A 26,994-nucleotide genomic window follows, 5' to 3' on the forward strand; every position below is an offset into this window, starting at 1 on the left:
ATAAGAATTTTTTTTTAAGATTTTATTTATTTATTTATTTTATGTATTTTTTTAGAGAGAAAGAACGGGTGAAGGTGCAGGAAGCATCAATTCATAGTAATTGTTTCTTATACGTTCCTTGACTGGTCAAGGCCAGGGTTTTGAACCAGTGAACGCAGCATTCCAGGTTGATGCTTTATCCACTGTGCCACCACACGTCAGGCAAGAATTTTTAAAACATGCAAAAACTGACTATTTAGTCAAGAACACTGACTTTTTATCCTTTAGATTGACAAATTTGAAAACGACAACACTCAGCACAACAATTTGAATGAATCAAAATTGTGCCTATATTTGTGTGAGATCGACAAAAAAAAAATTTTTTTTTTCTTTCATTTTTCTGAAGCTGGAAACAGGGAGAGACAGTCAGACTCCCGCATGCGCCCGACCTGGCCGGACCGGGATCCACCCGGCACGCCCACCATGGGGCAATGCTCTGCCCACCAGGGGGCGATGCTCTGCCCATCCTGGGCGTCGCCATGTTGCAACCAGAGCCACTCTAGCGCCTGAGGCAGAGGCCACAGAGCCATCCCCAGCGCCTTGGCCATCTTTGCTCCAGTGGAGCCTTGGCTGCGGGAGGGGAAGAGAGAGACAGAGAGGAAAGAGCGGCGGAGGGGTGGAGAAGCAAATGGGCGCTTCTCCTGTGTGCCCTGGCCGGGAATCGAACCCGGATCCTCCGCACGCTAGGCCCACGCTCCACTGCTGAGCTAACTGGCCAGGGCAAAAATATATATTTTTGTGTGCCGCAAAATTTTAGTAATTAGTTTAGGTGTGCCATGAGATGAAAAACATTAAAAATCACTATTCTGGGGAATACAAATGCCCTGGAGTAGGAGAGGCCCAGGTGATCTCAGCCTTTGTGGGAGTCTGCATGTATACGGTACTTGTCTGTTTTCTGCGCTGGACTGAAAGCTTTTCGAGGTGAGGTCTGAGTCTTATTCACTGTTGTATCCCTGGTACTGGCTCTCAGTAAGTACTCAATAATGTTGAAGGAATGAATATATTTACAAATGAATCTAATTATAACCTTCCTGTTGGCTGTTTTTAAAATATGCAAAGTAGGGCTGGAATGTGGAAGGAAGATTACTTCAAAAACAATAATCAGGTCTAATCCCAGATATTCCACTGGTTATCCCACTGGGTCTCAGATTCCACATCAGCTAAATATCAGGGTCCTTTAGCTCCTCATTATGTTGTTCCACGGCTCCTCAAAAAATTCACCTGCTGCCTGAACTGTGGAGGCACAGTGGATAAAGTATAGACCTGGAAGAGTGAGGTCGCCGGTTTGAAATCCCGGGTTTGCCTGGTCAAGATACATATGGGAGTTGATGCTTCTTGCTCCTCTCCCCTCTCTAAAATGAATAAAAATAAAATCTAAAAAAAACACACCACTCATTTAAAAGAATTCATCTGCTGCTTACGATACTTATTAAAACTTACTGTGTACTGAACTTTACAAAAGGGATACAAAATAGTGTAATTTTTGGCTATTGCTATTAGGCTGCTAGAGCAGGGGTCGGGAACCTATGGCTAGTGAGCCAGATGTGGCTCTTTTGATGGCTGCATCTGGCTCACAGACAAATCTTTAATTAAAAAAATAATACTGTTGAAAATATAAAACATTCTCATGTATTACAATCCATCCATTTCCTACCGCTCATGTTCATGGTTGCGGGTGGCTGGAGCCAATCACAGCTGTCCTCCGGGACAACACCAAATTTTTATTGGATAATGTGTAATGTACACGGGTCGTTGAATGGCTCTCACAGAATTACATTTTAAAATATGTGGTGTACATGGCTCTCTCAGCTAAAAAGGTTCCCGACCCCTGTGCCAGACTATGGAATAGGTAGGGGGCAGACAGACCAAAACAAGAGAGTCAGATAGTGTCAGACTGCAAGACATAAACCATACCTTCTGTGGGATTCTGATAAGGGAGGTCAGTGGGACTGCAGTGACTGGGAGGACACGGATGTGGTATGAGCAGCGAAGGTGGAATATGCATCAGGCAAGGGAAGGGCAACCCAGACGGAGGGAGGAAGAAGAGAAATTGACTTGCTTTTTCCTTTTGGTGGCTTTAGTGTTGATGCTGGTTTAGATTCCTTACGGAGCTTCTAGGGGAAAGAGTATTCATTCCTGCGCTCTATTCTTCCCCTCCGCTTGCCGTGTTCTTTCATGTTAAACCTGAACTTAAGGAAGTAGGAAGTGGCACCACTCTACTGGCCTGCCTTCCTTGATGATTCCATTTCTTGCCTAGTGTCATAGAAGAGGACCTGACTCCTTTCCGAGCAGGCATCTCAAAGGAGATGATGGCGGAGGTGGTCCAGCGGAAGCTAGGAACTCACTATCAGATCATTAAAAACAGATTATACCGAGAAAATGACTGCATGTTTCCCTCAAGGTAAGAGATATGCAGTAAATATATATCTTTTGACCTCATTACATGTGGACTTGATTCTGTTCTCATGGAGAAGCCAATTAAAGGAACCCACAGGTGAATTCATCCTCACATTTCAGAAGACTGTAAAATAGTGACATGCTCTTCTCGCCTGGAAATTTTCCTTGCCAATTCCTCTCCTTCTTCCTCCTGTATTGAGTGTGTCCCCTCTCTCTTCATGAGGCTTGGGCATGTCACTGGTTGTACTGGCCTGAGACTCTGCCCCTTCTCATCTTCCCTTGGGTGTAGTGGCTGCAGGACATAGGCTGACGAGACCTAGTGGGAGAGAGCTGGGCTGAAGGTGGAGGAAAAGCATCAATTGTCAAGGTCCAAGTATTGTCCTAGAGACCAAGTATCTGAAGTGAGGTGGTGGAAAGTCAATAGGGATAACTGGAGCTGCATATTACACAAGTTACACCAGCCAGGATTTCAGGTGTGAGAGTTAAGGTAACCAGTCAGGGGGCTGAGGGCTGGGGGTGAGCAGGCAGGGTCATGGCTGAGCCTGGAAGTTGGGGTCAGGCAGCATTACATGCAACAAATGATAAACCTTTTAGAAGTCTTGTATTTTAAAAAAAACAAACCTCAAATCTTTATACAATTAAAAGGTACAGAACCCAAGAGAGCATGACATTTCCACCTAAACAATCTCTATGCTGTCATTAAAAGTAAAATAAATGAACAGTATTACAAAAAGCATGTATCCATTTGGACATAAGGATTTACATTATTGTTTGTTTGTTTGTTTTTAATTTTTTATAAAGATTTTATTTATTCATTATAGAGAGGGGAGAGAGAGGGAGAGAGAGGGAGAGAGAGAGAAGGGGGGAGGAGCAGAAAGCATCAACTCCCATATGTGCCTTGACCAGGCAAGCCCAGGGTTTTGAACCGGCAACCTCAGCGTTTCTAGGTTGACACTTTATCCACTGTGCCACCACAGGTCAGGCACATTATTGTTTTTAATAACAACTTTATTACCAATTAATACATTTTCATTGTCAAAATATGTAAAAACAACACCAAAAAGGGTAATAAAGATCACTTAATACCTCACTACACTGAGGTAATCACAGTTACCTTTTGGTTCTCAAGTGCAAAGGGAAAATAAGGTGGTCATGGGGAAAATCGTTGGGATATTTTAAACAGACATTTGTTTCATTTCTTGGGACAATAATAGAGACTCCAAGTAAAAATAATCAGCATAGAGGAAATTTTAATTTCCACAATGAGAGAGGAAATATGAATACAAGTATGTACATTATTGGACTTTGAAAGTTTACCCGGCCTGACCTGTGGTGGCGCAGTGGATAAAGCGTCGACCTGGAAATGCTGAGGTCGCCGGTTCGAAACCCTGGGCTTGCCTGGTCAAGGCACATATGGAAGTTGATGTTTCCAGCTCCTCCCCCCTTCTCTCTCTCTGTCTCTCTTTCATCTCTCTCCCTCTCTGTCTCTCTCCTCTCTAAAAATGAATAAATAAAAAATAAAATAAAATAAAAGAGAAAAATTAAAAAATAATTTAAAAAAAAGTTTACCCAATGTTTAACAATTAGCTGGACAATTTCCAGATGAAATTAAATACTGTCAAAGTTTCCAAAAGACACATAACTCTTATTCCATATTTCAGAGCATTTAGGACAGGATCAGGAGCTCTTAGAAATGTTCTTAAGACACATTATTCATTGACAATAAAGTAGTTTGTATGGCTAATGTATTGAGAGTTCCCTATCACAACAACACATGTAACTAAGGAAAACAGAGGGAGACGGAACATAAATGGAGTGAAAATATTCAGGCCAGTGTTCTTAATGAAATGGACACAGTTGTGTGATATTTCAGATTTCTACTTGCCATAGATAATATCTTTCTAGGTCTAGGTACTTTTAATTCACCCAGTCTCAGAAAACTGTATGACATTTTAAAAATTCAGTTCTGAACAAAATAAAATAAAAGCTCAGCGTTTCAAGGATGAACTGAGAGATTTTGTGGAGGAACTGGAACACTACATACATAATTAAGACTGGAGACACGTTACCATTTCAGAGATGGAGAATAATGGCATTTTAAAAATAATACCTTTAGAGAGATATGTTTGACATAAACTGCACACATGTAAAGTGTACAGTTTGATGTTTTGATGAAAATCTGCACCAGAATAATGAATGTATCTGTCCCTTCCCAGAGTATCCTTGTGCCTCTTTGCAGTTCCCTCCCCCACCCCCGGCCAGGCCTCCCCGACCCATCCTCAGGCATCTACTGGCGTTCTTTCTCTCATAGACGTATTTTCTAGAGTTTTATATGAATGGACTCATTTACTATGTGAATAAACCCCACCATTTTAAAAGCCAAATGTGAAAGAAAACGTTTTAGCTGTTACATGTAAATGTGCTGGCAATAATATATTTTTTAAACTTTTAAAGTAGTTTTTTTTTATTTTATTTAGTATCAAAGGAATATTACATGCACATGGTAAAATATTTGGGTAATTTAGAAAGACATAATGAACAGGAAGTTTTTCTACCAACTTAGACTCTCAAACTGCTAGTCCCTGAGTCTTCTTCTCAAGGGACAGCCACAATGACAAGTTTCTTATATAACCTGCCAGAAATAGTCTGTGTATAGACAGTTATCTAGACTCATCAACAAATTAGAACATGCTCTTTTATTCTGCAATTTACTTTTCTATCTTACAGTAGTTTTGAAATTGTTTAGTAAGAATACACAGAGAACACTTCATTCTTTCATGATTACATACTAATCCATGGTATGGATTTCTGTAGTCCTGTGTCATTTAACATTTAAATTATTCCTTATCGCTTCCTTTCATTTTTTTTTTAAGTGAGAGACAGAGAGAGAGAGGAAGGGGGAGATATGACAGGGTGTCAACTCGTAGTTGCGGCACTCTTAGTTTATTGATTGCTTCTCATATGTGCCTTGATTGAGGGGCTCTAGCCAAGCCAGTGACATTGGACTTAAGCCAGCAACCTTGGGCTCAAGCCAGCCACCATGGGATCATGTCTACGATCACATGCTTAAGCCAGCGACCCTGCACTCAACCCGGATGAGCCCACACCCAAGCCAGCAACCTCGGGGTTTTGAACCTGGGTCCTTAGCATCCCAAGTTGATGCTCGCACCACTGCACTACTGTCTGGTCAGGTTTCCCTTTGATTTTTGACTAATGCAAACAATGTTGCAGTGAACATCCTTGTAGATAATACCTTTGAGCACTCACGTAAATATATCTGCAGGTTAATTTTTAGAAGTAGAATTAATCAATAAATGTGTTTTTAAAATCATTATAAATAGAAGCCAACTGTCCTGCAAAGAGGCTATGCCTGTTTACCCTTCAGCCATGCTTGCACCATATGCTGAGAATAGACCTCGCACTCTCTCTAACACTGCATTATTTGACGCTTTTTCAGTTTGGGGAAAACTGACATCTAGCTTCACTATATTTTCTTTCTTTTTTTTGCTATGCTGACACTTAATTTTCTTATTTTTTAATCGGAATATATATAACATAAAACATTGTATAAATTTAAGGTGTACAACATGTTGATTTGATACATTTTTATATTGTAATATGACTGCTATTGTAGGATAACTAGCACCTCTATCACATTACATAATTATCCTTTCTTTTTAGTAGATATAATTAAGCTCTGGTCTCTTAGCAAGTTTGATAATTATAATGCAATCTTGTTGCCTATGGACACTGCATACCAGGTCCTGGAATATCTTCATTGTAGGGGCTTAGCTCCTGTTTGTATCAATTAGCCTATAGTAAAATTGTTTTCTCTATACTTAAAGTTATAGGACCTGTCGATTTTAAGTGAGGACTTACTCTACTGGGCATTAGAGCTCTAGGGCTTATTCACTACTCCTTGTAAGTTTGTTCCCTTAAAACAACATCTGTCCTGTTCCTCTCCTCCTGGTAACCACCATTCTATTCTGTTTTTACAAGTTTGGCTTTTGGACATTTCTTTTTATTCTTGTGTGTGTGTGTGTGTGTGTGTGTGTGTGTCAGAGACAGAGACAGAGAAAGATAGGGAGAGACAGACAGGAAGAAAGAGAGATGAGAAGCATCAGTTCTTCACTGCGGCACCTTAGTTTCATTGATTGCTTTCTCATATATTCCTTGACAGAGGGGCTACATCAGACCGAGTGACCCCTTGCTCAAGCCAGGACTTTGGGCTCAAGCTGATGAGCCTTGCTCAAACCAGATGAGCCCACTCTCAAGCCGTCGACCTCGGGGTTTTGAACCTGGGTCCTCTGCATCCCAGTCCAATGCTCTATCCACTGCGCCACTGCCTGGTCAGGCCAAAGTAATCCTTTGATGGGCAAAACTTTTACTTGGAATAAATATGGTAAAATATAGAATAGTAAATTCTGAAAGATCCAAGTTCTTCTTGAGTTATAAGGCATTTCTTTATAATTAACACAGTTAAGTATCTTTTCTTATGTTTATGGACTAGTGATTTTTTTTGCAGTTATTTCCCTATATATAAAACAGTTTAAAAAATTTTTAATTTTCACATGCTACCAGAAAATTTTTGTCAGGCCTTGGAATGCTGCTCCCAGTATACTGCTAGTCAGAACCTCAAAGAATGGGGCAGAAGAGCTAAGCGGTCAGTCTGGCCTCTGTTTTTCTATAAACCCTCTGAGGGAATCTAGTCAGAAGTTTACATTATAGCCTGGCCTGTGGCAGTGCAAGGGATAAAGCATCGACCTGGAATGCTGAGGTTGCTGGTTCAAAGCCCTGGGCTTGCCTGGTCAAGGCACATATGACAAACAATCAATGTATGAGTTGGTACTTCTCAGTTCTGCCACCCCTCTCCTCTCTGTAAAATCAATAAATAAAATCTAATAAAAAAGAATGCTATGTTGTAATTTTTGTGATTGTATATATAATATTCTTTTTTAATTGAATTTATTGAAGCAATATTGAACATTCTTTTTCTGGCTTGCAAGATAGAATATGATAGTGTTCTTTATTTCAGATTGAAGATAATGAAAGGTTTCCTATCTTTCCTTGTAATCTGTGAGATTTAATTATGGCAGAAAAAAATAGTGCCATGTGAGAAGCAAACCTAAGGGATATCATTAAAAAATTAGCCATTACCCCTGACCAGGCGGTGGCGCAGTGGATAGAGCGTAAGACTGGGATGCAGAGGACCCAGGTTTGAGACCCCGAGGTCACCAGCTTGAGTGCAGGCTCATCTGGTTTGAGAAAAAAGCTCACCAGCTTGGACCCAAGGTCACTAGCTCGAGCAAGGGGTTACTTGGTCACTAGCTTGAGCAAGGGGTTACTCAGTCTGCTGAAGGCCCGCGGTCAAGGCACATCAATGAACGACTAAGGTGTCGCAACAAAAAACTGATGATTGATGCTTCTCATCTCTCTCCGTTCCTGTCTGTCTGTCCCTGTCTATCCCTCTCTCTGACTCGGTCTCTGTAAAAAACAATTTAAAAAATTTAAAAAAATTAGCCATTTCAGTTCCAATGACAATTTATGTCTTCCTAAAGTATTCCATATTAGGGAAATAAAGAAAAAACTAAGAATGAACAGAGAAGTGGTGGTAGGAGTAGCAACAATATTCCCTTCAAACTTACGATGAGTCAGTTGGAAAATTTCATCAAGTTTTGGAAACTGGAGTAGCTTAGCTGGGAAAGGTAGCTTACACAACACAAAAGAGTGGAAGAGTCCTTTTAAGAGCACTGCTTTCAGGAGACGTGGCAGTAGGCTGATGATCTGAACCCTGGCTTGCCTTACCTTAAAGGTGTGCATGGGACACTGCCTTGTCCCAGAGTAGGCACAGCTCTGGTGAATCTGCGGTATTTCTGTTTGATAGATGTAATGGTGTGGAGCACTTTATTTTGGAAGTTATTGGGCGCCTTCCTGACATGGAGATGGTGATCAATGTACGAGATTATCCTCAGGTTCCTAAATGGATGGAGCCTGCCATTCCAGTCTTCTCCTTCAGTAAGGTGAGTACAGGAAGAGCGTATGAGGGGATGCAGGGTGGTCCTCAAGTATCAGCAGGAGATGATTGTCCTATGACAGAGTCTAATGGGCAATGATAAGGATGAGGCCTGAGGTCTAGGAATGAGTCTGTGTCTCTGTTAGTTTCATAGTAGTTGAGCAGTAAGACTGAGGAGGGTTGAGGACCCGTAAGTATTGTAGTATAAGATAGCTTAAGTGTCTATAGGGCTAGGGATGGACAGTAAGGAAGAGACCTGAGGAACCTGTAGGTGGGGTTCAGAGATCCTTGAGAGAAAGTAGCCCAAGAAAGCTCATAGGCTTAGAATTAGAGAACATATTCAAAAGTATTTGTTGAGCTCCTACAATATATAAATCAGCCACAGTACTGGGTATCATCTGGCCTATCTGTCACTATATCCCAGGGGCCAAGCATGGCTAACAGTAAAACCAAAGTTGTTAGATGACTCCACACAGTTTGTGCCCAAGAAGCACACTGAGGGGATGATCTTGGGATATCCAAGAGGGATTTGTGAGGGGATGATCTTTGGGTGTAGCTACGGAGGAGTAGGAGGACGTACTAGGACACATCCGTGGGCTTGGAGAACTTAGGGCAGTTAATATCTTGCCAGTGCTCAGCTTTTTGTAAATGGTGTACAGTATTGGCAGGGATGGCTCTTGGCTCCCTAGAGGCTAAGTTAGAACATATTTGGGGGGAGGGGGGAGGAGGCTAGAGAAAGTGGGTAGGAGACTCTGAGGAAAGAGCGGGTTTAGGAAAAGGGACTTTGAGAAAAGGAACTCTGAGACTATAGACTTAGAGAAAAGGAACATCATCTCTGATTTGGTTTTTGCAAAGCAGAGGGACCTTTTATTTCTACTTCTTCTTTATCACAGTTTACTTTCTCCCTAGACTTGTTTATTTCCTGTATTGCAAGTGGGCTGAGGCCACATTTGTGTTGCATTTCCCATGATTTAGCGTCATTTCTCAAAAGTGCTTGGTCCCGTTATTTGTCATGAAACCCTTCCAGAAGAACAAATAGAAGCTCCCATGTAAGTCAGTAAGGACTTTATTTGTATTTATCTGTTGTTTCTGTGGATAATGAAGTATGACCATCAGTATACTAACTTTTCACCTTTATTTCCCTCCACTTCTTAACCAGTGACTCCTAGTTCCCAGAGGAGGGATTTTAGCCTGTCAACTTTATAGTAATTGTGCAACTTCTCCTGAGCAGCTATGTCTGAACAGCTTGGTGAATCACACACAATTTTTAAGTGTTTGAGAGAAGACAGACGCATTCTGCTTGTGTAATTCCATCAGGAGAAATAGGAAAGTTAGAGGCTTATCAGTGGCCAGAATTTTAACAGAAGTAGCTACAAAAAGAGAACCAATGGTTTCAATATTTAAAAAAAAAAAATGTGGGATGACACTCCTTAACCCATTTTGCCCATCAGCACTTCTAACCCTGCTAGATGAAAAACAAGGATTTATTGACCAACCAATATGAACCATAGTATTGGGTAGTGCTAACACTTAGTGAAAACCTATTATGTGTCAGATGCTATTCTCAGCTTTTTATATGTAAAACTCATTCATATTCAAAACAAACATTTCATATAGTATTATTGATATTATTATTTCTTCCATAATAAAGATAAGACTAGGCATAGAAAGATTAGAACTGAAAAGAGGTGGTGTTAGCATTCAGATTCAGATTATCTGTCTAGCCTGACCAGGTGGTGGCGCAATGGATAGAACGTCAGACCGGGACACAGAAGACCCAGGTTCAAAACCTCGAGGTCTCTGGCTTGAGCACAGGCTCATCTGATTTGAGCACAACTCATCAGCTTGAACCCAGGGTCGCTGGGGTCACTTGGTCTGCTGTAGCCCTCCTGGTCAAGGCACATATGAGAAAGCAATTAATGAGCAACTAAGGTGCCACAACAAAGAATTGATGCTTCTCATATCTCTCTTCCTGTCTGTCTGTCCCAATCTGCCCCTCTCTCTGTCTCTGTCACACACACGAAAAATAAAAAGATTATCTGTCTCAGGAATCCACACTGTTAACGATTGCACTGTATTTCCTAATTCTTGCTCTCAAAAGACCCGTCTAGGAAATAACCAAGAACCGGTAAATGGTATATACTCCAAGTATAATAGCAATTAAAAGATAAGAGAGCTACGTGATCATTCATAATTGTGTATATTATACTGCTCACAAAAATTAGGGTATATTTCAAAATGAATATAAATAATAAAATATCCCCTAATTTTTGTGAACAGTATATTTCCTTAAACTAAAAACCCTAACAGTGTATGTCCTCTAGAAAGACAGAACTTTAGGGAATTGGAAAAGTTGACTTTTAATGTGGTTTCAAATTCTGGGATTCGGTGAGGCCATGAATTTTAACCCGTGGTCATTTTTGCTTTTTAGTGCCTAGAGTCTAGACTTTGCAGACTAGGGACGGTGTATCTTTGGCAATGTGACATTAGGGCTTGCAAGGCTTTGTCCAGATCCTGTGGTATGAATGCAGTTGGCTTTAGCTCTGTTCTGAGACTGATTTAGAACGACCTTTCTGTTCTTTTAAAGACATCAGAATACCATGATATCATGTATCCTGCTTGGACATTTTGGGAAGGGGGACCTGCTGTTTGGCCAATTTATCCTACAGGTCTTGGACGATGGGATCTCTTCAGAGAAGATCTGGTAAGGTAGGTCCTTTAAAGAGATTTTATTTGTCCCTCTTTATGGGTCTTTTTTTTGGGGGGAGGGTCTTTTTGAAATAAGCTGTAGTGTATAAACAATTACTTTAACTAACTTTTAAATTAAAAATAAGACACAAAAAACTGATTACAGCAGAAACAATTTTGTATGTGCATATATCCTTAGAAAAAAGACAGAGGAACTTATTTTAAACTGTCGGCAAAACCTCTGTGGGAGGAACTATAGGTGTCTTTTTATTTAAAATTTTCTATACTTTTAAGATTATGTAAATAAGAGTCAATTACTTTTATAGTTAGAAGAAAGGAAAAAAAGAATGGCCATGTTGTAAAGGAGGATAGAGCATTTTTTGGCGGAACGTAAATGTGATTTATAATTTAGAGCTAGGTCCTTTAGGTCAGTGGTCCCCAACCCCCAGGCCGCGAACCGGTACCAGTCCGTGGGCCATTTGGTACCGGTCTGTAGAGAAAGAATAAATAACTTACATTATTTCCGTTTTATTTATATTTAAGTCTGAACAATGTTTTATTTTTTTAAAAATTGATCAGATTCCCTCAGTTACATCCGTCTAAGACTCACTCTTGACGCTTGTCTGGGTCACGTGATACATTTATCCGTCCCACCCTAAAGGCCGGTCCATGAAAATATTTTTTGACATTAAACTGGTCCGTGGCCCAAAAAAAGTTGGGGACCACTGCTTTAGGTGGTGAGGGGGGTGGGCATAGGTGTCCCGTAGGTATCAAAGACAGGCTTGCTCCAGATCCTCTCTGACACATGCTTAACACGGGCCTTGACCTTTCGGCTCCACCCCATCCTGCCATTGTCCAATCCTGGTCATCTAGATATTTCTCACCTAGCTACATTTTGTATTAGTGATTCAAACAACATTGGTACTTAGTTAGCAAACTTTTTGAAACACAGTCTGTATAGGTATATTTTAGGTATAGGGGAAGCAATAATTAAATTCAACTTTATTTCCACAAATATTTATCACCTGTACTAAGTATGGCTGGAGAATCAAAGGGGATGAAGTGAATGTCCCTTCCCTGTAGAAACTTGTGGGGCTGCAGTTCTCAGTGCCATTACAAAATAAAATGAGGCTATTATCCATAGGTGTACTTTGAAACTTATTTTTTTAAGATAATTTATCTCATACTTCATAGACCTGGAACTGGAAATTGTGCTTGCCCAACTCTTTATTTTAAGGATGAGGGGATGAAGACGCAGACGGGTTAAGTGACTCGATCAAGATCAGGAACCAATCTAGGCCTGAAGAACAGGTTTCTGAGTGCATTATTCTCTCCATTGTACCAGTTCATGCTACGTAGCCGTGTTCTCCAGCCATTGAGGCCATCATCTCTTATTTGTCTTTTCATTTTGAATGTAATTTTGAGAGAGGGGAAAATAAAAAAGTCCTAAACTTTTGTTCTCCAAGTTATTCATGGCCTTAGTTTTCTGTTCCTTTTATTTTTAAGGTACTTGCAAATACCCCTTTTCACACTCTTTTTGTAGCTCTTTTCCTACCTGCTATATGTGTACGTTCTTTTTAATATCTTTAAAAAGAAATTATGCACTTTCTAATATCTAATGTCTTTTTCTAATTATGAAACCTATAGGGCCTGGCTGGCTGGCTCAGTGGATAGAACATCAGCCCAGCGTATGGACATTCTGGGTTTGATTCCCAGTCAGGGCACACAGGAGAAGTGACCATCTATTTCTCTTCCCCTCCCTCTTCCCCTCTTGCAGTCAGTGGTTCGATTGCTTTGAGCATCAGCCCCAGGCACTGAGCATAGCTTGGCTGATTCAAGCATTGGCCTCAGACAGGGGATTGTTGAGTGGATTCTGACCGAGGTGCATGTGGGAGTCTATCTCACTGTCTCCTCTCCTCTCACTTAAAAAAAAGAAAAAGAATAAAGAAACTTATACATGCATAAAAATGTATAAATATGTCTAACCTGGGCAATTTCCCCAACTTGTCAGTGTGTTTTAGAAATCGTCCATGTCAGTACATATGAAGCTACCTCGTTATTTTTAACAGTTGCATAGTTTCTGTTGCATGGGTGATAATTACTTCATTATGTTTTGATGGACATTTAGACCACATATATAATAAGTGCATAATTTGTTTTTATGGATTATATGTTGCATACCATGTGACCCTTTACCTTTTAATACTTTAGGTTGTGTATTTCTTAAAAACAAGGGTGTTTTTCTCTCGCTCCCCTCTCCCTCTCCCTCTCTCTCTCTTTTAAGGGAGAGAAGAAGGGAGAGAGAAAGAGGAAGGGAGAGAGAGTGAGAAGTATCAACATGTAGTTGTTTCACTTTAGTTGTTCACTGAGTTCTTACCCTACGTGTCCGGGGACAGACCTGGGGCTCAAGCCAAGACACCGACCCCTTGCTCAAGCCTAACAGATAGAAAATGTTTTAAAATCTACTCTTATATGATTTTTTTTCTTTTGACGCCTTCCTCTTATATTCTTCAAGTGAATGTATTTATCATTATAGAATTGCCATTTTACTTTTTAGAACCTTTCATTCAGAATCTCTAGCTCTGTGATTTTATTTCTTACCTTGAAACTTAAATAGTCCGCTTATTTTTTCAACTGCATTGGTCTGCCTTCTTTTCTTTCTTTCTTTCTTTCTTTCTTTCTTTTTTTTTTTTAATTAAATGAGAGGGAGGGAGGCAGAAAGACAGACTCCTGCATGCACCAGGACCAGGATCCACCTGGCAGGCCCACTAGGGGGTGCTGCTCTGCCCATCAGAGGCCGCTGTTCCGTTGCTCAGAACGGGGCCATTCAGCGCCTGAGGCGAGGCCATGGCACCATCCTCAGCGCCCAGGGTCAAATTGCTGGAACCATTTGGGCCATGGCTATGGGAGGGGAAGAGAAAGAGAGTGAGAGAAGGAAAGAGAGAGAGAGAGGGAGAGAGGAGGGGGGAGAGGTGGAGAAGCAGATGGTCGCTGCTTCTATGTGCCCTGACTGGGAATTGAACCCGCGACTTCCACATGCCGGGCTGACGCTCTACAGCTGAGCCAACCAGCCAGGGCCTGCCTTTTTTATATTTTTATAATCTTTTGGGAGTTGGTCCCCACTGACTTACCATATTTTTCACTCTGTAGAAGAATGCATTGTTTCTTTAGATTTAAAGATTTAACTGTACTGTCAGGGGTGGGGGGAGAGGGTAATCAAAGAGGACTGTGGCGGCACTAGAGATATAGCAGGAACAGTGGAACGATGTTTTCAACTGAGAGAAATAAGTAATGTGACACTATGTATCTGAGAAGTAGCTTCATCCAAAATTTTATACCCTACGTCCCATTACAGTAATATACACACCCAATCCCTTCATTAACTCCAGTTGAAACCCCCTCTCCTTTTTCAGAGGAAGACATTGTGAACACTTCTGTGCAGGGTTCCTATGAAGAAAATTAGGACTGCTGTATCTGTGAGCTACTGGCTTCAGCAAGGAAAGCTGGTCGCGGTCATGTTTTCTGAGACCTGAGTTTCAGGGACTTTGTCTTTAGGGAGTACTTAGTACAGTTTTGAGAATACCAGCATTCTTTGCAAAATTAGACTAAATCTGATGACACCTCCTACTTATCCAGAATATGAACTCAGGGAATAATTTGTTTTCTTACCCTTAATTCAATCTCTGCTATTTTCTGCATTTCTCTTTGAGTGTTAATTTTATCAATAGCACTCTACTTAAAGCAGAGAAGAAATCCTCTGAATTAAACAGCCCTAAACCTGTCACTTAGCGTTGGGGACTTTTCTTTCGATGTTGTTAACATATTAATGAGGCAGGGGTTTCTAGATATTACTAGCTAACACCTCCAGAGTAGTGAAATAATAACAAAAGGGAACATAGTGTTATTTAGAGATTTTTTTCCTTTTGAATAGCCTGGCCCAGACTTATTTTAAAATGTAAAGCTCTGAACTAATCCTCAGAAATGGTTAAAACACATCCTTACATAATTAAGAAAAAGACATAGAAACTAATCGAAATCTGTTTTTAGGTCAGCAGCACAGTGGCCATGGCAAAAGAAAAATTCTACAGCCTATTTCCGAGGATCAAGGTGATTACGTTTTCTGACATTTTACAGTTATTCTTACAATTAATGTGTAAAATGTAAGTGATTTTGAGGATATAGCAAACTCTAGCTTACAAAGAAGGCTAACCAAAAAATAAAAGTAGAACCATAGAATTTTAGAATAGAGAAGAACTCAAATTATTTGCCTACTCTTTTTTGGGGGGGAGGGAGAGAAAGAGAGACAGAGACAGAGAGATGAGAAGCATCAACTCCTAGTTGTGGCACTTTTGTAGTTCATTTATTGTTTCTCATACGTGCCTTGACAGAGGTAAAGTGGGACGGGGGTGGGGGGCATGGCTCCAGCCGAGTAAGTGACCCCTTGGTCAAGCCAGCAACCTTGGGCTTCAAGCCAGCAACCTTTAGGCTCGAGCCGGTGACCATGAGGTCATGTCAATGATTCCATGCTCAAGCTGGCAAATCTGTGCTCAGCTGGTGGCCGGTGCTCAAGCCAGTGACCTTGGGGTTTTGAACCTGGGACCTCAGTGTGCCAGGTCAGTGCTCTATCCACTGTGCCACCACCAGTCAGGCCCCTAATCATTCTTAATTGAACTGAAATTCAAAGAAGTAAAGTTTATCCAATAATTCAACAGATATTTACAGATATCATTGTGTATACAATGTGTTTGATGGGCATTGAGTGTATAACATTGAACAGAAAGATGAGTTGTCCTCTTGCCTAAGAGATTACAGTTTCCTGGGAATAGTTTATGATTTTGCCCAGTCACTCTGCTAGTTAATACCATCAGTGGATCTCCTGACCACCTTTTTCATCAGACCATGTGGCTGCCAAACAGTGATAGAGAGCACAGACTGAGACTGGTGAAAATGGAGAGGGAAGCAGGGAAGAAAGAGGAAGAGGGAAAGAGAAAGGCCGGGGAAGGACCCATGCGTGTTGTTCAGCTCCGTATCCCTAGTGTCAAGGCTAGGATCTGCCACATAGACACACAACGAATATGTGTTGAACAGGTGAATGAATACAGAAGAGACTGTGAAGAGAGAAGGGTTTTGTGGTTTTCTTGGTGAGTCCTTGTCAGAGACCCTACCTCTGTTTACTTGAGCAGTGGACTGCAGAGTGCAGATGGGCCCAACAGCCCTTGCTTACTGTTCCTTACCAACTTCTCTGATGCTTACATCTTGAGATCACAGATTCTTAACTTGAGATCCATGTGTGGACTTCAAGGGTTTGGGGACTTCCTTGAAATTATAGGCAGATATGTGCACTTTGCTAGAGAGGGGAGTCCACAGTTTTCATCAGATTCTCAGAAGGTCCATGCCCCCCCACCCCACATGTCAAGATCACCTGCTACTTGTACCCTAACAAGGATCCAAGGTATCCATATAGTCTTTGGGCTTTTAAACCTTTTAGTGTTCTTTTTTAATTTAAATATCATACTAGACTTTACAGAGAATGCACAACAAAGGTCAGGTAACTATTTTGGTGAGTGGTGATTATATAGTCACACAGCTATGGATACTATTGAATACAGAGGCTACCTTTGTAAAGGGAAATAATTCCCTGGGATATGGCCATAGTGACAGACCAATATAATCTTAAAGACTAGATGCAAGTAAAGAAGGGCCAAATAGTCCCCACCCGTGAAGGGCCAAGTGGGGACAGCCCAGGACCACCTAGACGCTGCAGTGTCCGGTATCCTCCTTCTCTCCTATTAAAATACTCAGTGAGTTGTCCACCTGTGTGTATCAATTACTGCTTACCTTCCAGAGATTGGGGATAGTATTATGGTGTAGCACATACAGTTTAATGTTATGTGTTTCTTTTATAGGACAAGTCCAGAACGAGATCCTCTCATTCTTCTATCTCGGAAAAACCCAAAACTTGTTGATGCAGAATATACCAAAAACCAGGCCTGGAAGTCCATGAAAGTAATCACCAGTCATCTGAATAGAAACTAAAGCAGTGAACATTCTCACTCAAAGAACATGCCACCTGTGTAGAATTTCAGATTAGGTTTCCTGGCAGTTATGGGATGAATGTAGAGAAAGTTCCATGAACTAGTACTAGCACACACATGTAAATTATTCTTTTTCAAACTCACATTTTTTTTCTGGCCCATATTCTTTTTTTTTTTTTCTTTTTTGTATTTTTTCTGAAGCTGGAAACGGGGAGAGACAGTCAGACAGACTCCCGCATGCGCCCGACCGGGATCCACCCGGCACGCCCACCAGGGGCGACACTCTGCCCCTCCGGGGCATCGCTCTGCCGCGACCAGAGCCACTCTAGCGACCAGAGCCACTCTAGCGCCTGGGGCAGAGGCCAAGGAGCCATCCCCAGTGCCCGGGCCATCCTTGCTCCAATGGAGCCTCGGCTGCGGGAGGGGAAGAGAAACAGAGAGGAAGGAGAGGGGGAGGGGTGGAGAAGCAAATGGGCGCTTCTCCTATGTGCCCTGGCCAGGAATCGAACCCGGGTCCCCCGCATGCCAGGCCGACGCTCTACTGCTGAGCCAACCGGCCAGGGCCCTGGCCCATATTCTGAGTAATATTTTACATTCCTTTGAAGGTTTAAACCAGAGGTCACAAACTTTTTATTAGAGGTTCAAATGGTAAATATTTTGGGCTTTGTGGATTGTGAGATCTCTGTGTGGTTCCTCACCTCTGCCGTCACAGTATGAGGGCAGCCACAGACAACATGCAAACGTGAGCGGGGCTGTGTACTAATAAAACTATGGGACTGAAATGTGAATTTGATGTCATTTTCAGATAACAAAATATTCTTTTTTGGTTTTTCTGTAACCATTTGAAAGATTAAAATATTTTTAGTTTATAGATTGTATATAAAAATATAAACAGTAAACTGAATTTAGCCTATGGGCTGCAGTTTGCCAATCTCTGGTTTAAACCAGTGGATTTCAACTCTCACTATACAATCCAATTAGAGAACTTAAAAAAATGGTTCAAACGAACCAGAATTTCTGGGGATGGAATCCAGGCATCTTAATTTGTTTAAAACTCTCCAAGTATTCTAAGGTGAATCCAGCAATGATTAGCTTTGTTTTGGAGCCCATCTCTGGCCTCTTAACTCCATGACTTATTCAGAGAGCTTTAAGATCTAAGTGCACTTATCTGAAATTGCCACATACCGTGTGTGAATGATAATGAGGATTTTAAACTTCTTGTGGGAAAAACTAAGTGTATATTTAAGATGAGTATATTATATGGTAGCTTTAATCAAACAGGAGCAAAAGAAGCTTAAGAGAAACTTTATTTAAAAATACGAATATGAAAAAATATCCACTCAGCAGAGCATCTACTGTGGAGGCTGCAAAAGCAAATAGGACTTGTTCCCCTCTTCAAGGAGTTTACCATCTGCTAAGGTGGCTGGAACATGCATAGATGGGGGTCTCAAATACAGATGCCCTGGGGGCCTCAGGAATAGGCAGTAGAGAGCAGTGAAAGGTCTTGTCAGTGCTGTCACCAGGTATAAGAGCTCAGTCTACATGATCTTCTTTTTCTTACAAGAAAAGTTGAAAATCTGGAGTTTTGTAAGAAATATCCTACTGCCTGTAAATGTTGGTAGTGGTTTAAATATTTACTTCAAATAATTTTCATGGTCAACAAAATATGTTGGTGCCTTGCACCTCTAAGCCAGTCAGCAGTTGTGACCTCAGTGAAATGAGCTGTAGGCCATGACTGCTGAGTGCATATGGCTCCGAGGAATCTGGAGCTCTAAAATCAGACAGACCCAGGTTTAAACCACCTAGCTCTGCGACTGAGGGCCATGGGACCCTGAGCAAACCTAGCTGCTTGAAGCCTTGGCTTCCTCGTGGGGTAATACTGAAATGAGATCATGTTATTGAAATGTTTACCTTGCTTGCTGCACAATGATCTCCAATAAATGCTACTATTACTAACATTAATAATCCCTTTTCACTTTAAGGATACGTTGGGAAAGCCAGCTGCTAAGGATGTCCATCTTGTGGATCACTGCAAATACAAGTAAGACCTCCCAGACTCCTGACTACTGGTTTCCCTTTTGTTTTTGTAATAGCTTCACTTTGGGTGAGAATTTTTTTTAATTTTATTTAGAAAATTAAATTTAACATGGTGACAATGATCAATAAGAGTACATAGGTTTCAGGTGAACATTTTTCTATAGCATTTGAACTGTTGACCATGTTGTCTACCCATCGCCCAAAGTCAAATCATTTTCCATCACCTTATATTTGTCCCTCTTTCTTTCACCTTTCCCTGACCCCGTTTCCATCTCCCTTCCCTGCTTTCCCCTCCCCCTGGTGACCACTTCACTTTTATCTATGTCCATGAGTCTCAGTTTTATATCCCACCTGTGTGTGAAATCATACAGTTTTTTCTGATTTACTTATTTCTGGGTGAGAATTTTAATACCAGGGTCCAGCTCGGATTTATGAAAGTCATGGTAATTCATTTAGCTCTCGCTTACTGAGAACCTGCTGTGCACAGGCTCTGGCCTAAGTTCTGTGGGAACTGTGTGGACAATGAAATATGGCCCCTGCTTCCGTAGAGCTTGTGTGCTATTCAGAGTGATGGGATCCCCTCTTTCTATACCCCACCCAGTCAATGGCTAAAGTTAGATGAAGCATTTATCAGGTTAATAAAATAGTTTACGGGCCCTGGCCGGTTGGCTCAGCGGTAGAGCATCGGCCTGGCGTGCGGGGGACCGGGGTTCGATTCCCGGCCAGGGCACACAGGAGAAGCACCCATTTGCTTCTCCACCCCCACCCCCTCCTTCCTCTCTGTCTCTCTCTTCCCCTCCCACAGTCAAGGCTCCATTGGAGCAAAGATGGCCCGGGCGCTGGGGATGGCTCCTTGGCCTCTGCCCCAGGTGCTAGAGTGGCTCTGGTTGCGGCAAAGCGACGCCCCAGAGGGGCAGAGCATCGCCCCCTGGTGGGCAGAGCATCGCCCCTGGTGGGCGTGCCGGGTGGATCCCGGTCGGGCGCATGTGGGAGTCTGTCTGACTGTCTCTCCCCATTTCCAGCTTCAGGAAAAAAAAAATAGTTTACGGTTCAACATGAATAGAGTATATGTAAGTAAAATATTACATTTAAATACCAGAACTAGGAGAATAGGTAAAATTAGGTCAGGAGGGGTATTCAGAGAGATGAATGCTGATTACAGAGTACAGTGGCAACTAGAGGGAGAAGCAACTCTCCGGTTGGAGACAGGGCCCCATCCATGAGACATGTTGAAAAGAAAATGTTCTTTCTCAGGTAGCTTTCTCCCAGTGGGTATTTCTCTGAAGATTGATTAGGTGTGCCTGGTTGTCCTCTGTAGACTTCAGGAGAAGAGGGAACGGGGAATGCCTTTGACAAACCCTATGGGATAAACAAGGCGGGGGTGGCAGGCATGACGAGTTAGAGACATTAGTCCTTGAAGAGCTTATAGGAAAAGGTGAGGTTTCATTTCCACCTGAGCCTTGTGTCCTGTCTGCTCAGCACCTAGCTCCTGGCCCTAACTAGTTCTGCCTGGAGAAAGTATCCCCCTTTCCCCTCATCTTGACATTTACAAGAATAACCTGTATCTCCTGGAAAACCAAGGAGTTTATGGAAACGCCAGAGGACATGCCGATGTGTCCTTGAAAATTAAAAATGAAAGGAGGGGTCATAAAAGGAGAAAAAGGGAGAAGGGATGAAGAAAAAGAAGGTCACATTTGTGGCAGCAAGAATATAGTATCGAGTATAATCTACTCTTTCTTCCTCAGGTATCTGTTTAATTTTCGAGGTGTAGCTGCAAGTTTCCGCTTCAAGCACCTCTTCCTCTGTGGTTCACTTGTTTTCCATGTTGGTGATGAGTGGCTGGAATTCTTCTATCCACAGCTGAAGCCGTGGGTTCACTATATACCAGTCAAGACAGATCTCTCCAATGTCCAGTAAGCTACTCGTTTCCAAGCAGAAATTCCAGTGACTCCCATAATCTGTTTCTAAGTCCCTGCCTATTTAAGGCATTTATTCCTGGTGACTTTTTCCATTGAAAGTTTTTCTTTTCTTATTTAGTTCACATAGATATTATTGCATTATATCCAGCTAGGCTACAAGTGGGGTTTAATTTGAAAAAGTGCCCTAGTGCTGGTTCAAAATGTAACATTCAGGCAGCAGGCAGTGAAAAAGCTCTAATCTCTCAAAGACTAAAGATAGGGATATTTGACTTTGTTATATTATCTAAGGAACTATCAAATACAGTGTGAGAATTGACCCCAGTGAAGCTGAGGAAGATTTCTTCTCATGATGGAAGAAACTAGAAAGAGGTCCGGAGAGGGGCCAGAAACATAAGGGGCCAGAGCAGGAGACAGGACGGAAGATTTTTCTTCACTATTGATTTTTGATGTGTATCATTGAACATTTCTCTATTTTCTCAGCTATATCCCCAAACTACAACAATTTGCCTTTAGCCTATGTGCGGACTTTTTTAAAATTTATTTTTAATTTTTTATTTTTTGTGTGTGTGGGGACTTTTTTGATGTTGTTATTTTGTTCTTGTGAGGACCCTGATATCTTGCCTCCTCCCTGTTGTTCCCACGGTACTCTAATCCCATACCTATATATTAACTGTAGAGCTCAATCTATGGTCTGTCTGATTTAGTACTAATAAGCTTAGTCTGTATTTCAGAGTCTAATAATTCTTTGCATTTCAGGGAGCTGCTGCAATTTGTAAAAGCAAATGATGACATAGCTCAAGAAATTGCAGAAAGGTAAGTTCTGTTTGTTTTTCCTTTTCCACTTTGTCATCCCCATTTTGCCCTGCCTAAAGTTATATGAATATCGTTACTGTGGTGATATCTGGATTTGATCCTTATTATACAGAGATAAACAGAATTAAAGCTACCCTGAGGGAAAAACACACATTCACAGATGTCTGAAACCCCATCCTTTATAAAAGTGGCCTAAAAACATTGAGATAACTAAACAAGTACTTTTTTATTGCATTGCTTGTTTTTAAGAAAAAAATTAAGTTCTATTGCTAAGTGCTTATTTGTGGATGTATGATGGCTAGGGTTGGTTCTGAGGATAAACAGAGTCAATTCATATAAAATACTCTGAACAGTGCTTGACACAAGGTAAGCACTCAAGTGTAAGCTACTAGTATTATTAAATGCTGTGCTTTAAATGTTCTTATTAATCTTATTTCTAGGGGAAGCCAGTTTATTATGAACCACTTGAAGATGGATGACATCACCTGTTACTGGGAGAACTTATTGACTGAATACTCTAAATTCCTGTCATATAATGTAACAAGAAGGAAAAGCTATGATCAGATTATTGCCAAAATTTTGAAAACTGAACTCTAATAAGTCATCATTGGACCAACGTCCTCTCTATGGCAGCAGACCTGAAATATCCTGTGCTTGGAAAGCTTACCAGGAAGGAGGGGGTATAGCTCAGTGGTAGAGCATTTTGACTGCGGAAAGCTTACCAGGAGTGTAGTACCTGTATCTTAAATACTATTACCAAGCCAAATATTTGGTTTCCTTGTCATGCTGCACCCAGAGCAACTCTTCAGAAAGATCAAAAAAATATATATAAATATAATACTGATAAGCATCTCAACGCTTTGGCTAAATAAGGACCAGAAATCATGAGATGTGAGTTTTGAAGTCGATTCTATCTTCCATTTTCTTAGGATCAATTACAGCTTGTGCCTCAGATCATCCACATATGTGTGTCCATCACTGTGGAACTGACCGTGCCAGGGGATAATATCCTTTGTCCCATTATCTGGAGAAGAAACTCGATCATTCGGGACTAGTACAACTCATCATCACCCATCTGCAGTTATTCAAGGCTTGATATTTCTTGCTATATTTTAATGTGGGAAGCCCTACAGGGTTTGTGAAAAATCCTTGGAGATTATTTCCTGAAAGGTTTAAGGAAGCCGTAGCTGGGCCATGCAGTGACCTAGGAGTTGTCTTTTGTAAGAGCGCAGACTCTGTTACTCAGGAGGGTTCTATAACGCCACATAGAAAGAGGCCAGTTGCATGAGTAATTTGCAAGTGGATCTCAAGTTCCCTTTTGTGCCTTCACACCCTTCTTTTTATGATCTCTATTAAAAAAAAAAGACAAAAACTTAATAAACTTAGGAAGTAGTCCTCACTCTGAAGGAACTGTGCATGCTATAGCAACTCTTCAGTCTGCATGCCCTTATTTTTTCTCCTTCGGTTGGCAGCAGGCCACACTCTCTCTTGCAGGGACCTCTTTTTCCCTTTTCAAGAACATATTTGGATAGTAATTTAACCTCTCGAGATGTTCTTGCTAACATAGCTGAAAATGAAGAAAAACTGTTAGATTGAAACTCATATAGTCTTTAGTGAGAGAGAGGGAGAGTGGGACAGACAGGGCCAGACAGACAGGAAGAGAGAGAGAGAGAAGCAGCATCACCTTGTTATTGCAGCACCTTAATTGTTCATTGATTGCTTTCTCATGTGTGCCTTGACCGGGGGGTTCCAGCTGAGGTAGTGACCCCTTGCTCAAGCCAGCAACCTTGGGCTTCAAGCCAGCAACCTTGGGCTCAAGCCAGTGACCCCACACTCAACCTGGTGAGGCCATGTTCAAGCCAGTGAGTCTGCGCTCAAGCCCACGGCCTCAGGGTTTCAAACCTGGGTCCTCAGCGTCCTAGGTCGATGCTCTGTCCATCCTTGTCCCCTGAGCCCAATTTTTCTACAGAGAAATTAGTTCTTTCACCTTGACTCCTAAGAACAGATTGTTATTAATTGGTTTCAAAATTAGTAAATGTGAGATTTAGACATATAAAGTCAGGATTTCATTCCATTTGTTTGTTTTTTTTTAGGATTTTATTCCATTTGTAAGAAATGGACTTTTAAACTCCCACAAAATTTTAAGCCTAAGGACCTTCTTAGAAGAGTTAAATATCATTACATAGAATAAGGCAGACATTTAAAATGGAATTTTTTGAGTTTTAAAAATGAATGGGGATTGTGTACTTAGGTGCTGTAAGTCTAGCGATGAGTAGTCCAGATTTCTGAGTTATAGTATGGTTTTGCCTTGTCAATATGAGGTCCTCATTGATGTGATTATTCTCTGTATATTTTACTTTTCTTCACTAAACTAGGAACACAATTTTCTATCCTTTGTATTAAGAGCGGAAACTACAATTCCCTGGAAGTGAACTCCAGTTCAAGTATCACCTTCTCTCTGAAGCCTTTCTTTTATTCCGCTAGGCAGATAGGGGCAATCATAATACTTTGCTCATGCCTGCATTATATGACATCACATTGTACTGTAGCTATTTGACTGTTTCTCCTACTGTTTTGTGAGCTTCTAGATGAGTGGGGATCATGTTTTACTCACCTTGATGTCTCCATTATCCTGTACAGTGAGTGCCTCACACAGAGTAAATACTGAAGTACACTGCTCACAAAAAATAGGGGATATTTCAAAATGAATATGAAGTGATTAAAAAAAAGCATTTGGTTATTTTTTTTATTAAACAAGAACATCAGAAAAGCAAGCGCCAAGTCAAAGAAAGTTCGATTATGCAAATGAGATGCAAGCTCAATTATCCTGATTGAGTAGCAAGTGATGTATTGGTGGGGGTGAACAGAAGCATGTCAAACTGGATGAGAGTGCCACACATTGACTGTTCAGGAGGGTGTATGGTCACCCAAGACTGCCAAAACACAGACAGCGATGGGGCATGGACAGGATCAGACTGTCCAGCAGTTCTTGTGGGATCCTCTGCCACTCTTGCTCCAGGGAAACTTCCAGCTCAAGAAGTGCTGTGAGAGGCACTGGACGGTTTGCCAGACGTCTTCCCAGTGCATCCCAAGCATGGTCAATGGGATTCAGGTCTGGAGAACGTGAAGACCAGTCTATGCATTTGATTCCTGCCTCCTGAAGCATGTTGTTGATGAGATGCGCACAGTGGGGCCTTACATTATAGTCCAAGAAAAGAAAGTTGTTTCCAAGTGCTCCAGCATAGGGCACTACTATAGGGTGCAGGACCTCATCTCGATATCTGACAGCAGTCAGTGATCCATTTCTGATGACATGGAGGTCGGTAGAACCACCAATGCTGATGCCAGTCCAAACCATGATTCTACCGCCACCGAAGGAGTCCCTTTCTCGCATGAAATGTGGATTCTCCCGTGTTCCTCATTCACGCCAGATCAGGGCATGATGATTGTCAGGCTGCAGACTGAATTGTGCCTCATCAGAGAAGAGGGCAGTTGACCACTCATCATGGATCCAATGATGATGCTCATCAGCCCACCTTCTATGGTATTCAGCAGATAATGGAATCCATACTATTGGTCGCGGGCATGCAGTCCAACACTTTTGTATGGTCTGGATGCATATCTGTCATATAGTGGCAGTAAGAAACTGTCCCCGCAGGTCTGTTGCATCTGTTTCTTCTTGCCAATAACGTCAAGTAGCAGTCATCTCTTGCTGTTGTGGCAAGTGGGCGACCCTGCCTTCATCTTCTTCATACTGTGCCAGTTTCTTGAAAGCGATTTCACAGTCTACTAATCAGGTTTTGGGATGTTCCAAGTGCTGTTGCCACTGTCATCTGTGTTTGACCAGCTTCAAGATATCCTGTAGCTCTCCAGGCTTTGCATTAGGGCAAGTCATGTTCAGGGGCATTGCAAGGGCTGGGAAATTGCAGAATGTGCACTTTCAAGATCAGGGAACAAGCAGATACTCCAGAACTTTCAGCCTTGTATATAGTACACTTTCACCAATGAAGTAAAAGTTGGTTTTATATCTCATTTGCATAAGCAAACAACTTTGACTTGTTTGCTTTTCTGATATTCTTAATAAAAAAATATCAAATGCTTCTTTTTTTATCGTTTCATATTCATTTTGAAATATCCCCTAATTTTTGTGAGCAGTGTATGAGTGAATGGGTGGATGGATGGGAGACAGTTGGCTTAACTAGATCCTGTTTACACATTGCCTAGTCATTGGCTCGTATAGGGGACTGCAGGCAGAAGACTAACAATTGGAACAATGCAATTTCTTGTCTGTCCTTTGCAGAGTCAATAAGGGCATCTTTGTATTTAAACACAGCGAATGTTATTCACATTTTTATGTACCTGTTTACCTCTATGTAGATGGTATGAAGATGATGTGTAATATAAATAAAGTGTGTTTTGAAAATAATTTTTATGCCCATAACTTTTGAAAGTTGTTTGTGTTCTTAATACTAGCTGGGTCCCAAATTTACCCCATCCTCCTCAGTGAGCTAAAAGGCCACACTTTTTTTCAAGGAAAGGATATAATTCAGTTTATTTGAATGAAGTAGGATACTTGGATAACACAAGGAATGCTTTTGCTTTATTTGGCGAGTATCACTTGCGTGATGTTGTCAGTGGCCCACCTTATTCTATTGTTAGGTCAAGTTTTCTTAGTTGCTAAGAACAGAAACCATCTCTAGATTAAGCAAAAGAACTTAATAGAAGGATATGAGGGAATCTTGAAGAATCTAAAGTTTCATAGCAGAGGTAAGGTGTGAGTGAGGCAGAAGGGTACAATTACAATTATTTAATATCTATCAAATACTCTTGGAGCATCTACTGTGCACAAACAGCGGGGGATAAGAAAATGCTACAACAGGCCCCCTCTCATGAAGGAGCTCTGTAGTGGAGACGCTAACAATACTAGAGGCATCATAAAAAGGTGATTAAAATGCCATGAGGCCAATTATTTATAAGGACAGTTATTCATGAAGATAATGGGTTTAGAGTTTAGAGGAAGAAATTTTCATTGGTACAGATGGGAAACTTCATG

The 26,994-nt window shown here is 41.3% G+C and overlaps 1 protein-coding gene across 1 annotated transcript in view; it reads left to right on the plus strand.

Moving 5' to 3' along the window:
• POGLUT1 (protein O-glucosyltransferase 1) overlaps window positions 1-26,357 on the plus strand; it is a 28,097-nt gene extending 1,740 nt beyond the window's left edge. The window contains exons 3-11 of the mRNA XM_066241140.1: window positions 2,297-2,440; window positions 8,321-8,456; window positions 11,037-11,158; window positions 15,185-15,244; window positions 17,044-17,143; window positions 19,155-19,213; window positions 20,955-21,122; window positions 21,885-21,941; window positions 22,382-26,357. Of these exons, the coding sequence (XP_066097237.1) occupies window positions 2,297-2,440; window positions 8,321-8,456; window positions 11,037-11,158; window positions 15,185-15,244; window positions 17,044-17,143; window positions 19,155-19,213; window positions 20,955-21,122; window positions 21,885-21,941; window positions 22,382-22,538 (1,003 nt within the window). The 3' untranslated portion in view covers window positions 22,539-26,357. The remainder of the gene's footprint in view (window positions 1-2,296; window positions 2,441-8,320; window positions 8,457-11,036; window positions 11,159-15,184; window positions 15,245-17,043; window positions 17,144-19,154; window positions 19,214-20,954; window positions 21,123-21,884; window positions 21,942-22,381) is intronic.
• Window positions 26,358-26,994: the final 637 nt, after the last annotated feature.

This window comes from Saccopteryx bilineata, chromosome 8, assembly GCF_036850765.1.
Source record: "Saccopteryx bilineata isolate mSacBil1 chromosome 8, mSacBil1_pri_phased_curated, whole genome shotgun sequence".
In the NCBI taxonomy this organism is placed as follows: domain Eukaryota; kingdom Metazoa; phylum Chordata; class Mammalia; order Chiroptera; family Emballonuridae; genus Saccopteryx; species Saccopteryx bilineata.